The 15,389-nt window shown below is 40.1% G+C and overlaps 1 protein-coding gene across 6 annotated transcripts in view; it reads left to right on the top strand.

Moving 5' to 3' along the window:
* Positions 1 to 15,389, top strand: part of LOC139663309 (CLIP-associating protein 1-like) — a 66,756-nt gene that overhangs the window by 22,516 nt on the left and 28,851 nt on the right. For 3 of the 6 annotated variants that reach the window (XM_071541946.1, XM_071541945.1, XM_071541948.1), the window contains exons 8-18: positions 1,264 to 1,413; positions 2,685 to 2,761; positions 4,561 to 4,653; positions 5,199 to 5,344; positions 6,043 to 6,178; positions 6,875 to 6,945; positions 7,672 to 7,731; positions 10,248 to 10,325; positions 11,321 to 11,488; positions 13,027 to 13,086; positions 13,636 to 13,817. In XM_071541946.1, coding sequence (XP_071398047.1) covers positions 1,264 to 1,413; positions 2,685 to 2,761; positions 4,561 to 4,653; positions 5,199 to 5,344; positions 6,043 to 6,178; positions 6,875 to 6,945; positions 7,672 to 7,731; positions 10,248 to 10,325; positions 11,321 to 11,488; positions 13,027 to 13,086; positions 13,636 to 13,817 — 1,221 coding nt within the window. Of the gene's footprint in view, positions 1 to 1,263; positions 1,414 to 2,684; positions 2,762 to 4,560; positions 4,654 to 5,198; positions 5,345 to 6,042; positions 6,179 to 6,874; positions 6,946 to 7,671; positions 7,732 to 10,247; positions 10,326 to 11,320; positions 11,489 to 13,026; positions 13,087 to 13,613; positions 13,824 to 14,955; positions 14,983 to 15,389 lie in introns of all 6 variants that reach the window. The other 3 variants (XM_071541947.1, XM_071541949.1, XM_071541944.1) reach the window with 2 other exon arrangements.

Consider the following 15,389-nt stretch of genomic DNA (forward strand, 5'->3'; position numbering starts at 1 on the left):
TTACGTTTTCTCTCTGCCTGTTTTATCTTTACCAAGCACTTATAATCCAGTGCAGTACCTTTTTTTTTTTTTTTATTTAATCACAAAACAGCAGTGCTTCTCATACAGATTCACCAGTTAACAACATTCACAGTTAAAGTGTTCATCCCGAACATGTGTTTTGTGTTAACAAAGTATTAAATCAAGCACATGACATGAGTTTTTGTGCGCAGGACATATACAATTTTCGCTGGAGTTGCATAAAAAGTGTGCAATGGATATATATATAACGTGCGCACCTAATAAGTTAATATACAAAGCCAATGCAACCATACCAACACCTTTTCTCCGATTTGGCGTTGGAGAGCTTGTTGATCAATACACTATAACATCCCTCAAGTCTGCATAGCGATGGTCGAGCCCATTAGCTCTCAGTATCCTTGTCAGTTGTTTCTTAGTCGTAATAATGCCTTGCATGGCAGTGTTGTCAGTAAGTAATGCCTTCTGCCTTAACTCATCTTACATGAAGTCAAATTTAATCAACAGATCTATCAGTATTCCTTATCAAAAGACTTATTTAACGAAATACCTGAGTGAAAACACCAGTCATCAGTGAAATCAGTTTGAAACTTGCTGAAGGATCTAAATCCTGCACACGCTTTAAAAAATGCATGCACATTTTTTTGAAAGTGGTGGGCACTTGTTAATGTTTTCGCACAAATAATGAAATTCTATGTACAAAATAATGAAAATGAGGGTACAAATGAATCAAAATTGCACAAGGTCAATCTTATGTGCCCGCAATATCATCTGGTGCAGTCAGTATAGTAAACTGTGGCCTCAAAATTTACATTTTATTCACCTGTGGCCACATACTTATATTACATACTGTATACTGTCCGGGCTCTGTGGCTCTGACCCTAGGAGTTTAAGCTGCTCTTCTACTGTTGCACTCCTAAGTCCCTCTGGGTCAACGTCAGCTGAGCGTCAGCTAAAACCCCAAAAATGTAACAATGGAATTGCACAGACATTCCTTTCAGGAAAACCTCTGGCAATCCCTAACCCTAACACAGCTTCTCTCATCCAGTGGCAGAGATTGTGGAGGCTCATCAAAAAGATTTTTCGTCTGAAATGTACTGAAGTAGGAGGTCTGCCCCCCCGCCCCGCATTGCTGGGATGCTCAGCAGTGGCGTTCCTTTGTGCCGTTTGAAGATGCTCATTGTTTTGCCAGTGACTAGAACCTTCTGTCTCTCCTCTCCTCCCTCCCTCCTCTTCCTCCTCCAGATAAAAACTTTGAGGACGATGACTCGATGGTGGACGGCGGCCGCTCCTCGTCCTCGTCCAAAGGAGCCTCGGTGTCCGGGAAGAAGACAGTGAGCATGGGTTCCTTTCGACGGCCCGCCTCCGCCTCCGCCTCCAGCGCCAAGTCCACAGGTCAGAGCCGACACCAGACCCTTTCACATGCCGCTAGACAAGTTCCCCATCCAGCTCTCAAGACATTTTTAAGCAAACTTTTGAAATCTTGCAAAAAATTAAACTCTCATTAGGTGCGGTAGTTTCCATCAGCTTGGTTTAAGCAAAGAAAAAAAAACACATCCACATGTAAAAAGGACTCTTTCAACAGTCTCTCAAAAATGAATTAGTACTGGGTAAGCTGTTGGCTAATGTTTCATGCTTTCAACTAAAGAACACAAACTAATAACCATACAACCACAATGGGTGCCTTCCTGAATTTCCCCAAGGAGATCAATAAAGTGCTATCTTATCTTATCTTATCTTTATACATGGGAGCTGGTGCTTGACAGATATTGTTTCAGCATTTCAGGAGCCACTTTTGAGCTGTTGGTGCAGTGAGATTCAACCATTTGTCAGGCTGATCGTGCCAGTTTATTTGACAAATGTGTTTCCATTGCTGTTTTATCGCTTTACAGATCGTTTATGCTTTCTTTATCAACAAAAAAAATCTGCTTTAAGTGAGTGTAAAAACGTTTTTGTGATATAATGGACATTTTATGTAATTTTGCCATTTCTGCTCAGCCTTTCTAATTTGATTGGTCATAATACTTCTGTGGGTTTGCCACAACAGCAGTAGCTAGTAGAGTTTCCATCCAACTGCATTTTTGCGATTTTGCAAAGTCGATTTGAAAGTATACACGGTCAAGTGATGCTGCCTTTACGTCATATGGGAATAATCGTTGGAACGACAAAGCAACAACTTGAAAGTGTTCACATGGTCTAAATCGTTTGAAACCCTCATCACCACGATTTGGAGTATTCTGTAGACTCTGCTTGCTCCTGATTAGCTTTTACACACTTAACAGACACACGCTCAGTGAGTGATACATTTGAGCTTTTGTTTTGCAGGAATCCAAATGCTGCAGTGTCAACACCAAACAAACAAGCCTGTAATTTGTGATAAGCTGCGAAACCAAATACAAAAGCCAGATCTGCCAGTCCCCACATGCTTCCATACCGAGCTATGGCACCATTGTGGCTGCCTGAGAAATGTCTATGTATTGTAACTCTGTATTCTGCAGCTGTATATGTATATTGGTCTATTTCAAAAATTTTGGGACCGAGCAACAGAGTGAAAATCCAGCAGCAAGCTCTGTCTTGTCATGGCATTTAAGAGCTGTGATCACAAAATGTCTTAACTGATTTGTCTGGTGTGTGGCCTTAATTTCCCATGTTGATTTTGTCTTCAGGGAGAGATGGGCCCAGTGCTGGAGCCGTGGATGAGGAGGACTTCATCCATGCCTTTGAGGATGTGCCCACTGTGCAGGTCTGCAGTCTTGTTACAACCAGGGTCGTTAATTACAGAGTGCTGCTATTGCCTCCTTTCATGCAGTACAGGCAGAATCACTTTAATAAGCATACAGGGATTTTTACTGGTGAGACTGGTGCAGAGACATAACAACAGCACACATGGTACACAGAAAACAGTTGACTGTATACCATATATTACTCTACATATAGACAGTAGATTATACATGTTACTCTACATATAAACAGTAGACTATACATATTACTCTACATATAAACAGTAGACTATACATATTACTCTACATATAGACATATTAAACTATACATATTACTCTACATATAGACAGTAGACTATACATATTACTCTACATATAGACATATTAAACTATACATATTACTCTACATATAGACAGTAGACTATACATATTACTCTACATATAGACATATTAAACTATACATATTACTCTACATATAGACAGTTGACTATACATAATACTCTACATATAAACAGTAGACTATACATATTACTCTACATATAGACAGTAGATATTAAACTATACATATTACTCTACATATAGACAGTAGACTTTACATATTACTCTACATAGTCAGTTGACTATACATAACACTCTACATATAAACAGTAGACTATACATATTACTCTACATATAGACAGTAGATATTAAACTATACATATTACTCTACATATAGACAGTAGACTATACATATTACTCTACATATAGACAGTAGATATTAAACTATACATATTACTCTACATATAGACAGTAGACTATACATATTACTCTACATATAGACAGTAGATATTAAACTATACATATTACTCTACACATAGACAGTAGATATTAAACTTTACATATTACTCTACATATAGACAGTAGACTATACATATTACTCTACATATAGACAGATGACTATATATATTACTCTACATATAGACGATAGACTATATATATATATATATATATAACTCTACTTGATGTGTAATTCTACATATTTGCATTCAGTCTTGTACCAGCATGGCACCTTTTTAATCAAAGTCCAATGGTGCGATCGTATTTACAGTTTTCTTTGGTTCAAACCACAGTGGAAAAAGTTTACTTTGTTGCATTTTTGTATTTGGTTTGTTTAGGTTCACTCTGTCCAATTACAAGTGAACCAGGGCTTGTAAACAAAAGTCACATGACTGACAAGAAGCTTGTTTATTAGACAGAGTTTTGGTCACCTGTCATCCTGCCAGGTTAGAGAGTCTAAACGAATCTGATTCCAGTTCCTGCAACTTAAACTCAGCATGATGGACTTGTCTGTCTCTTCTTCTGTGGTGTTCATACCAGTTGAGAACAGATAGAGAAATAGCTGAATATGAGCATCAGTCCAGACTGCGGTTTGGCTTCCTGCCCCCGGTTAATTTTGTTACGCTAGGCTTTCTAAGCATAATTAATTGTTGGTTATCAGATGTCAGCATCCATCTCCTTTTACCCTTAAAACCTTGTGTTTGGCTGTAATTTCCTGTAGTTGGTTCGGATTACGTTCTCACTCCTAATGAACCGCACCACAGTTCGCTTGAAAGAGGACAAAGATACGCATTTTCAGGTGTCTCGATGCGGTTCGGTTTCAGGCGTAATGGTGCCACCTGAGTTCGAATGGCATTGTTCTCACCTGCCCAAATAAACTGCTCCAAACATGCCAAGTGTGATTGCGTCCTAATTTACTCTCCTGTTCTCTCTTGCTTTCTCTTTTATCCCATCCTCTGCCTTCTCCTGTCTTGTCTTCCTCTCCCCCATCGCTCCCTCCCTCTAGATCTACTCTAACAGGGAGGTGGAAGAGGCCATGACCAAGATTCGAGATGTGCTGTCAGATGACAAGCGGGACTGGGAGCTTAGAGTGGCTGCTGTAAGATATCAGGGTTTCTTGTCCTCTCTGTCTGTGATCTCAGAAACAGGGTGGGAAATTAACATTAGACACCAGTGAAATGCTGGTCAATTTCTAGCCACTATAACAGGTAACAAACAGATATTTGGAGGCTTTTCTACTTAAACAATGAACCGAGATTGCAAAGTAATGGGCGTTGCTGGTGAACTTTGGAATCCATTAGCCTTTGTGGCAGGTGGACCAAAAAATTTAATTTCCTGCTCTACATCCCAGAATGCATGCATCCATTTTTACTTTGCTGTGTCAGCAATATTAGGATACCTGTTGATCTTATTCAGATATGATATTAAATGTTATAAACAGTAACATTAGATGGGGCCTATATTATTTACCGCATTTCCTATTAACATAAACATGCATCATTAATTTGAAGTATATCAGTTAATTGAAATTGCCATGATGACTGATTGGTGTGTTCTTGTTTTGGAGATTCCTTATTGGCTGAAGGCAGGAAGTGACGGATGGGTTTGATAACATTTCTCTCCTCTGTTCCTGTGCTCCTCCAGCTGAAGAAGGTGCGCTCGCTGCTCCTGGCCGGCGCCGCGGAGTTCGATGGGTTCGCTCAGCAGCTGCGTCTCCTGGAAGCGGCGCTCAAACTCTCCGCCAAGGACCTTCGCTCTCAGGTGGTGAGGGAGGCCTGCCTCACTCTGGGGTAAGACCGCTGGAAGTCAAGTCAAACTTTATTTATATGGCACATTTCCCTTTCTAATCCACCGTTAACCCATGAAGGATTAAAGCCTTTTTGGAAAAATATATTAAATATTACCTAATGGTCATTGCTCAGTATTAAAAAAGTGATTGCATCATCTATAATGTTACTGTTTTGTAAGTAAAAGGCTTGAGATAGCAAATTGCTTCAATAAAATTATTAAATGCCACATTTTTGCAAAGGGTTTTAAGATTTCATTACAAACTTAGATATTCACAGTTAGAAAAATGCAACGTCTAATTTTTCTGGCATGAAATTAAACTTGTAAAGTAGTTTGCTACTTTAAGCCTTTTACTTGCAAAACAGTAATGCTACTTAAATAGACTATTTAAATAGTCATATTTGAGATGAGGCATTCCTTTTTTACTGAATAATGAACGTCAGGGCATGTTTAATATATTTAATATATTTTTTGAAAAGGATATAGCACTCTAGAATGAAAGCCTTCATTTATGTAGCAGAAATAAAGTCCATCTGAGAACAAAGTCAGTCTCTCATTTTTATCCTCTGGTATATTATGGGATGTTTCGGTCCACAAAAACAACACATCAAACTGACAGTGTGTGTGTGTGTGTGTGTGTGTGACACAGTAAGCTCATGCAGTTGAAGAACCTGTGTATCTGCTCTGCTCTCCTGTCCAGCCACCTGTCGTCGGTGCTTGGCAGTCGGTTCGACCACGCAGCCGAGGCCGTCATGCCCACCCTCCTCAACCTGGTCCCCAACAGTGCCAAAGTCATGGCCACCTCCGGCATGGCCACCATCCGCCTCATCCTCCGAGTAGGTGGCAGCAAAACGCCTGAAATTTAAATGTATCACTTGATGATTGCTTTTAAGTAGGAAATTGCCACCAGCCATATGCTGGTAAATGTTGACTGTGGCTGGTAAGTTTGTCTACTCTACCAGCCACTTGGACAAATACCCAGCCGTCGTTCAGAGGTTGTGTCCTATACTAAAAATAAATATTTGGCTAGTAATGAATTTGAAATCCATCAGCCAATTGTGGGCAGTGCTGGCGGGGGGGAAAACCGCTTCCCGCCTTGATTCACTATGCTTTATTTTGCCACACCAACTGGAAACTGAAATGCCCTCTAGGCAGCAAGATAACATTGTTGGCAATTTGTTATAGAAAAAAAGATTTCACAGGCAGCTTCCTGAGCAAGATACTCTGCTGCTCCGCAAAATCAAATTACATGTCAGACACAAGCTTACATTGTTTTCAAACTGAACAAATCACAAGCATTGACATCTGATTTTCCTTGTTGCCACACACAATGTTTTGAACAAAGATAAACACAAGGCTGTATCTGTAGAAAAGGCCGTCCTTGTGTATTGTCTGTGTCTTCGTGTGTAATTAATATCACATTTGCAACATTCAGAGAAAAATGTCAAGTCAAGAATGGTCCTGTTTAGACTTTAGGTAGAATTAGACATGGTTTCTACTAAATTCTGACACCACTCTCCTGTGTTTTGCAGCACACACACTACCCACGCCTCATCCCCATCATCACCAGCAACTGTACCTCCAAGTCTGTGGCTGTCAGAAGGTGAGACATCCAGGCCTCGCTCTGGTCTGTGTGAAGTTTCAGATTTCCTTTGGTCTTGCTTTCCTCCCATTACTTCTTCAAGGTTCCTGTGCAGGCCTGGAAAGTCCAGGAAAAGTATAGATATTGAATTTGATGGATAGAACTTGTAAACGATATTTATGACATGGAGAAACTGGCCTTTTCCTTAAGACTATGTAATGACAAATTTGTGGAATATTAGGGAAAGTAGATCTTGTATGTGTACTCATGAGCTATGTATGACCCATTTTATAGTCTTAATAATAATAAATGTAATAATTTAATCTGTATAGCATGATTGTAATAGCCCTGGTGACCAGCTGTTACTGTGTTGCTTTTCTAAATAAAAACAAAGTATAAAAAAATATAAAATAAATTGAGTTTGATCTTTTCCAGATCTTAAAATGCCTGGAAAAGCGTTTTTTTTTTTTTTTTGTTTGTTTGGTTTTTTTTTTAATTGCAATACACGGCAACAGATACTATGTTGTTGCGAAATTATGTTGTGTGTTATTATGTATATTTATTGTGAAAAATAATCTTTAGCCATAGAGTGTGAAGGCCTGTGTGACTCGTCATCTCAAATAATTAAGGATATAATTAAGGTGCAGCATTTTAAAATGGAAAATATGTAGGAACCCTGTCTGCTGCTTTTTGTGTTGTCAAAATGACACACCAGTTAATTGTTTTTTTTTTACCTCTCTACTCCAGACGCTGCTTTGAGTTCCTGGACCTCTTGCTGCAGGAATGGCAGACCAGCTCTCTGGAGAGGTAAGGAACATTATACTGTCTTTCTGTCAGGACTTGCGGTTTTCAATCTGGTGCCATAAAGGCCCAAGAGTGTGCAGGTTTTCATTCCAGATCAGCTGCTGTAGTGTTTGGTTGGAATGAAAACCTGCACACTCCTGGGCCTTGATGGGACAGGATTTAAAACCGCTGATGTAGACGATCATGTGACACTACCACTCTCCATTTAAAATCCATACAAATGAATTTCTTGCGGTGGTTTTTGCTCGCACGCCACATTGGAATGATTTCTCTGCTCACACATGACAAGCTGATATCTGAGTTTTAGTAAAGATTTTTTTTTTAGATTTTCATGGCTCTTGCTGTCGCCATGAAAATCCGTTCTAAGCTCAGCGCTCTTTCGCTAAAAGTTGAAATATTTTTAACTTCTAGAGCTTGATGTTCTGAATTCTGAATACATGCTAAGCTCTGAGTTCTCTTGGGAACATGCAACTCCTCCATGGTTAACAACAGAAGAAAGAAGCCAGCACTGTAGAGAGAAGTTCCCAGGGGACATGTAACCTAAATTCTGTCAAGAACATTTCTATAATCAACTTTATGTATTCAAGTGCCACTTCTACATGTTTGTTCTCAATACAAGTGTCACAAATATTAAGTATAGCAACTTCTATCTATTTGGGATAAGCAAATATTTTGACATTAAACATATATACTACCAGTCAAAGGTTTGGACACACACATTTTTCTTTATTTTTACTATTTTCCACATTTTAGAATAACAATGAAGACATCAAAACTATGAAATAACACTAATGGAATTATGCAGTGACCAAAAAAGTGTTAAACAAAGCAAACTATCTTATATTTTAGATTATTTAAAGTAGCCGCCCTTTGCCTGGGTGGAAAGGCAAAGGCTTTGGAGAGAAATTCATCAACTTCACTATTTATATTTGTCACATTTCAAGCATTTAAGCATAAGCCTTTAGATCAAAATGGCTTTAAGAGAATGAAAAACATAGAACATTCAATCAGGTGTGTCCAGACTTTTGACTGGTAGTGTAAGTTGACCCAGGGTGAGACCCTGCAACCAGCTGCATACTGGCAGATTTTGCTTTGTGGTTGGAAAGTTTGTCTACACAGCAACATTTTATTTATTCATTTGAACTTAGTTTTGGCAGGAAAACGGTGAAAGTTGCTGGTGAATATTGGAATCTATCAGATGGTCAACAAAATGTAGGTTTCTGCCCCGTGCCGGCCTCTCGGTGGTTCATCCTAAAGTAGTACACGCTACCTTGTCAGGAAATGTGAAACCGGCCCGGTCAAGGTCTAGCTCAGCAGTTTCCATGGCGATGCCAGGGGGATCTCTGTCTGTCTCCAAAAGGCTCATTGTGTTTCAGCCTGGCTGCTTCCTGTCCAGCCCTCAGGGAGAAACCCAACCTGACCCTCCCGTACCAGGGGACCTCTCCGCTTCTCACCAATCAATGCTGTGTCCAGCGTGTGTGTGTGTGTGTGTGTGTGTGTGTGTGTGTGTGTGTGTGTGTGTGTGTGTGTGTGTGTGTGTGTGTGTGTGTGTGTGTGTGTGTGTGTGTGTGTGTGTGTGTGTGTGTGTGTGTGTGTGATGCAGTTGTACCATTTCTCGCTGTTGGTACTGATTCCGAGTACTAAAATTTTGAATATTGGTTAATACTGAGCACTGATTGGACCCATTGCTTTTACTGAACAGTAAAATCACACAAAGAAGAAACTTTATTTGTATAACAGCTTTTTTAAAAACAGTTTGCAAAGCACTTTTCAGTGCATCAGGAATCAGAATCAGAAATACTTTATTGATCCCCGAGGGGAAATTGGGTAAAAAAAAGACAAGACAATAATAGATTAGTCAATAGTAAATTAAAAAACAAAGAATTAAGAATATAAGAATAATTACAGGAGGCAAGCTTAAAATGATTTGGGTTTTAAAAAGTTAAAATAACTGATTGAGCTTGCCAGGCCCCTTTGGTCTTCAGTCTAGACTGTAAAACAGATGGAACCTCTGGCTTAGTTAAAAGATAGATAATGCAGTTAAGAGCCAAACCACTTCATGCTTTAAAAGTAATATAGACTTGGATTATTTAATTTCTCTCATGTTACACATGGCTCCTGGGTATGGATTTTATATTGGGGAAGTTCTCCGATACTGATGCACTGTTCTAGTCCGGTATTGAGCAGTGGTGTAGTGAGCAGGGACAATCACAGGACCCGGGTTTAAGCCTCTGGGGTGGCAAGCTGCTGAAGTGTTCTTGAGCAAGGCTCTGAATCCCTACCAGCTGCTGACTCTGACCTCTGACCTCCCTGTGGAGGGGGACAAGAGAAAAGAGGATTTCCTTGCTGGGATTAATAAAGCATCACATTACATTATTACGTTATAAGTACATTATTGACCTGCTTTCTTTGTGTGTGTTTGTGAGTGTGTGTGTGCACCTGTGCGTTCTTGCACACCACTCTTAAATGAAAGATTTAATTTAGAGCCATTTTCCTCTTTTTTTCTCTTTTCTCTCTAGACATGGAACTGTTTTAATGGAGACTATCAAGAAAGGGATCCATGATGCGGATGCTGAGGCCCGCTCTGTGGCCAGAAAGTAAGTCACACAATTAGCTTTTCCATTGCTCCAGCACTGTGTTGTACTCATACTGGGCCTACTGTGTGTATGGTACAGTATCAGTATCGTTCTGTACCTGTACAGAATAAATACTCTTTGATTTCCCATTGGAATACCGAACAGGCCTATACAACACTCGGCTGTGATGACATCATCACTGCCAGCACCCTCTGAAAGTGTGCCAGTGTGTTTGGACGCTTTGCCAGCTCGCTTCTAGCGTTCCTGTGTTGAATCAAACTGTGCATAAAACATAATGGAAACAAAGCAACAGCATGTTTATCCAGTATGTCGTCCCCCATGAATGATGCAGTCACCCTCTCAGCCAATCAGTAAAAATTATTCAAATGTGAAGAAGGGCCAAGTTTCAACTCGTGTTATGGAACAATGCAAATATATTTTGTAGGGCCTTTTTGGCGTTTCTAGCACCCCATATTGTTGGATTGTACAAATAATTTAGTCGACCCTTAAGCCAGACAGTCAATAAACAGTAAAAGCCTCAGGGAGAAATCTGTTTTTCAAGAAACTCAAAATGGTGGAAAATCCAATATGATGTACATTGATGGTCTTGGAAGCAAATTTGCAGAGCAACAATAGCTGGATATATGCACCAAATTTCATGCCATTCAATTTTGAAAATGCCAAAAGGCAGAGATGTATCATTCCCCTAAATTTCGTCAACAGATATTGTGTGAGAGACGGATGAATGAAGAGACAGAGACCCGATTTCATTGTGAGGGACAAAAATTACAGTATGGGTACGGCACAGTATATGTATGTAGTGGAAATGATGAATACCTTGTTACTAGAGTCCATTGTCTTTATATATAGTGGACTAGTCGTTAGAGGGTCCATCCCATGTGTCACCAAACAGCTGTCCTGAAGTCCAGTGCTCACTCTGGATAAGAGCGTCAGCTAAACACCTAAAATGCAAACGTCCTGATGGTTGTTTTGGGCCGTCTGGCTTGCCGTTGCAGGTGTTACTGGAGTTTCCACGGCCACTTCAGCCGGGAGGCGGAGCATCTGTTCCAGGGCCTGGAGTCGTCCTATCAGAAGGCCCTGCAGGCCCACCTGAGGAGCGGAGACAGCCTGATGTCCCTGCCTGCCTCCGACCGCTCCTCCTCCTCCTCCCAGGAGAGCCTCAAGTGAGACATGCACACTTTTCCTTGTTGATTTATTGATTGATTGATTAGGGAACATATGAAGGGTATCATTCAAATATACTACATATTGGAAAAAAACACAAATATAGGTTGGGTGGCCTAGTGTTTAGAGAATCTCGTTCAGCTTGAAGACCCGGTGTTTCAGGGATTAAGTATCACATTATTATCATCAGTATTATGAAAAAGTATTTTGTCAGAAAAGGTCTTTAGATAACTCTTAACTTACATGGCAATGCATAATGTGCCTTACTTTCAGGCCAGCAGTCATTTTGTCAGAGTAACTTTAATTCCCAAACTTTTCAGATTTGGTAATGAAATTCTTCCTAGCCACAATTAAATTAAAATAAATATCTAAATCAGATTATTGACCACTGCAATTTCCAAATCACAAGAGGATGCCATTGTTCTCAGAGGGGAAAGCTATTTTTCCACACAGTGTCCCAAACAAGGTTGTTATGCTGCTATAAAGAATCCTTGGCCAAGTTTTAGGAGAAAATCTTATTGTATTGTTTTCAAACTTCAACAAATCCTAAACTTTTAGCACCTCATTTAGATTTTTTTTTTCTTTCAAACATTTAGTACTCAATTACTCTGTAAGAAATTTTGTAGTAAAACTGTCTGTATTGCAGTTCATATCCCTGTTGCAATAATGAGCAGAAACAAATGACAACATCATTAACATCAATTTTCCCCAAATGACAAACAAGAGACACAGAAGCAAGTAAAACCACATTGCAAAGCGATTAAACACTGCATCAGACTAAATTAGTTTATACAGACAGTGGTACCGTAAAATTCAGTTTTCTGTCTTTCTCATCCCTCTCTTTCCTTTTCTGTCGTTTCTCATCTACCTTGTTATCACAGTCTTTCTGGCTCTGAAGGCTGCAGTAGTATTGGTGGACTATTGATCCATGTGCCATTTATCTCAGTCTAACAACCACTGTATCGACGTTTTGTGTCACATTATTCCATGGCAGTGTGGGGGAGGTGAGTTGTTGATTGGTGGATTGATTGTGTCTTTATCGGTCTGCTTTTCAGTCTGTAGACCTTTCTAAAGACATATGTGATTGAACAAGGAGGTCACAGGAAATCTGTGGGATGAAAATCTTCTAAAAGGTCAACTGCTCAGGAACTTACATAGACAGTCTAGTTTTCAGCTTGATGATAATTCATTTTTGACCTTATCGAAGGGGTTTTGAAAGGGTTTCATAAGTCCAAGAAGTCGGTGAATTTTTTTTACCCATAGAATGTGAAAATCACTGAAATTAGAGATATAAAGATGTGGATGTTTTATCTTTAATGTCTGTCTACTTGGTCTATATTTATGGTTGTACACTGTATATCTGTAAGTTGTAATGTTATTGATGCATCATTATTTATACTCACTATACCACAACCCATGCTCTGTTTGTTCTTCATTCACTTGTGTCCCCCGAACCAAGGTGATTTACCCAACTTTTTTTTTTTTTTTTTTATATCTATCCCAGACTTGTCTGACTGATTGTTTTGTGTCTCCACAGCCGACCCCTGTCTGTAAAAAGCAGCGTTGGAGGCAGCATGACCAGATGTAAGGACACACTGCTTCACTGTAGAAGGACTGTTAGAATAGTCCCAACATATTCATTTCCAACATGTTATATGTCCATTTTGGGTGGAAAAAAATCAGTGTGACTTATTGAGTGAATAAACATTCTGTAATGCATGCAATGGTGAATAATAATGATTCAAATTAAAGAAAACACATGAAGGGTTTATTTCCAAATTGCTATATATCAATTTTGGATGAAAATCAGTATCTCTTAGGTATAGAGGATATAGAGTATAACAGTGATATTATTTATTGAAAAGTCATCTATCTATCTATCTATCTATCTATCTATCTATCTATCTATCTATCTATCTATCTATCTATCTATCTATCTATCTATCTATCTATCTATCCTCAATTAATGATCAGACAATGTGCATTTTTACATAATAATCTTGCCTATTGCAGCTTTAAGTACAGAACATTATGGGAAGAAATCGCACCATTTAACAGTGCGGTTGCAGCTGTAAAGGGAGATGCTGAGTGTCCTTGTCCCTTGTCCTCTGTCCGGCCCTCCAGCCAAAGCCTCCCACTCCAGCAGGACGCCCTCTGCCGCCGCCTCGCCGGGCTCCCTGCAGCGCTCTCGCAGCGACGTGGACGTCAACGCGGCGGCCAGCGCCAGCGCCCGCACCCGCATGCCGACCGTTCCCTCCGCCGCTCCATCCTCCGCTTCCCCCTTCAGCTCGGCCTCCGCCCTTCCCCCGGGATCCTACGCTTCACTAGGTAAGACAGACTCGCTCCGTGTCTTCAGCTAGTTAAATGTGCCGTATGTAGCACTTTTAAACATCAATATATCAAATTTGTCAAATGAACTTTTGTGTAACACCGTAAACAAATGAGACCATGGTCGAGATGATTTGTCGCCTCTATCTCATGCCAGTGGTGTTGCCAGTGTTTCTCAAAAACACATTTCCCAAAAACTGTGTTGTCGGAAGTGCTTTTTTTTTTTTTCCCCATCAGCCTTTTACTCCTTCCACACTTTTTCCTGTTTTTTGGAGGAACAGCGCCCTCTTCCTATTTTGTGCCATCAAGCAAAATGTGTCCCTTTGTGCAGTAAAGCAATACAGCAGATTTCCTGTCAAATCTGAACCCGTGGCACACAATGTAAAATGCCGTGCAGAGGCCGGTAGAGACTGCCAATCTTGTCAGCGATGGTCGTATATGTTTACGGTAATTATACCAATATCTTAAAATTTATTTGGTAATGGTTTATTGATGTTAAAATGCTTAAACAGGCTCCTTTGTCCAAGTGACCAGACCACAGCAGAGAAACAAAGCCACTGACGCACAGTACTTGAGTTTGATTGTTCTACTAGTTGGCTCCTACTAACCCAGTCCTAACCCTGTTCTGGAAAACAACTCTATGCTAAGCAACGCTTAATCTGTGACAAAAGTCAGACCTCATGACCAGGTTCATAAGTTCATAGAAAAGTTGCATGAGATTTATGTATTTTCAAAGGAAAATGCTTGATGCATAATGCAATCAGTCAAATTATTTGTGCCTTTTTTAACTTGTACACAAAAGGTTGGTAACATGACATGCAGCAAATCTAAATAGTATTAGGATTTCCCTTTCACTCCACACATATTCTCCAAATATAGATTCTTTTTTTGGTGGATTAATCAGTTTATGGATTTTTCCATTAAATAATGATGATTTGTGGAATGTTGTCGCAGTTACTTACTAATACGGCACATACACACACACACACACACAAAAGCTGTTATTGCTGTAGCCTGACTGCTCCCTTACCTATTCACCTCTTCCATTTGGTTAATAAGTATAACCTCCTGACCCCTGACCCTTAACCCCTGTTGTATCTCTCCTGGACTCGCCCACCTGCGTTTCGGCCCCTCTCAGACGGCACGTGGTCTGTTAACGCGGAGGGTAAGCTGTGTGTGTGTTTTCCATATGTGGACAGGGGAGTGATGCTCCTCCATGCCCCCTTGGTGTGTGTTATACCCCCATCAGTAGTGTAACGGTGGTCATCTGTGATGGAACTGTATATGCATGGACTGTCTTCGCATGGTGTACTGTACCCTTTCTCCTACAGTTGGATAAGCTGTTGACCGATACACAGGATTTGATGCACCTATCCTTGTGCTATTAAACTGTGGTGATTGACATAGAAACCCGGCTTGGATGTTGGAAGAAAGAGGGCGGATGGGTCGACATTGGGCTCAGCTTGTGTCATTGTAACGTCATCGATGGCGAATATATTCATATTCACACGTAAAAGATTTTGCTGTTAAAGGGGGATGAAACTGGATGGTGTCGGTGATGTGAAACTCATG

Source organism: Centroberyx affinis, unplaced genomic scaffold, assembly GCF_046629955.1.
Source record: "Centroberyx affinis isolate AG114_WGS23_722 - 3 ecotype Tasmania unplaced genomic scaffold, CSIRO-AGI_Caff_v1 ptg003978l_1, whole genome shotgun sequence".
Classification (NCBI taxonomy): Eukaryota; Metazoa; Chordata; class Actinopteri; order Beryciformes; family Berycidae; genus Centroberyx; species Centroberyx affinis.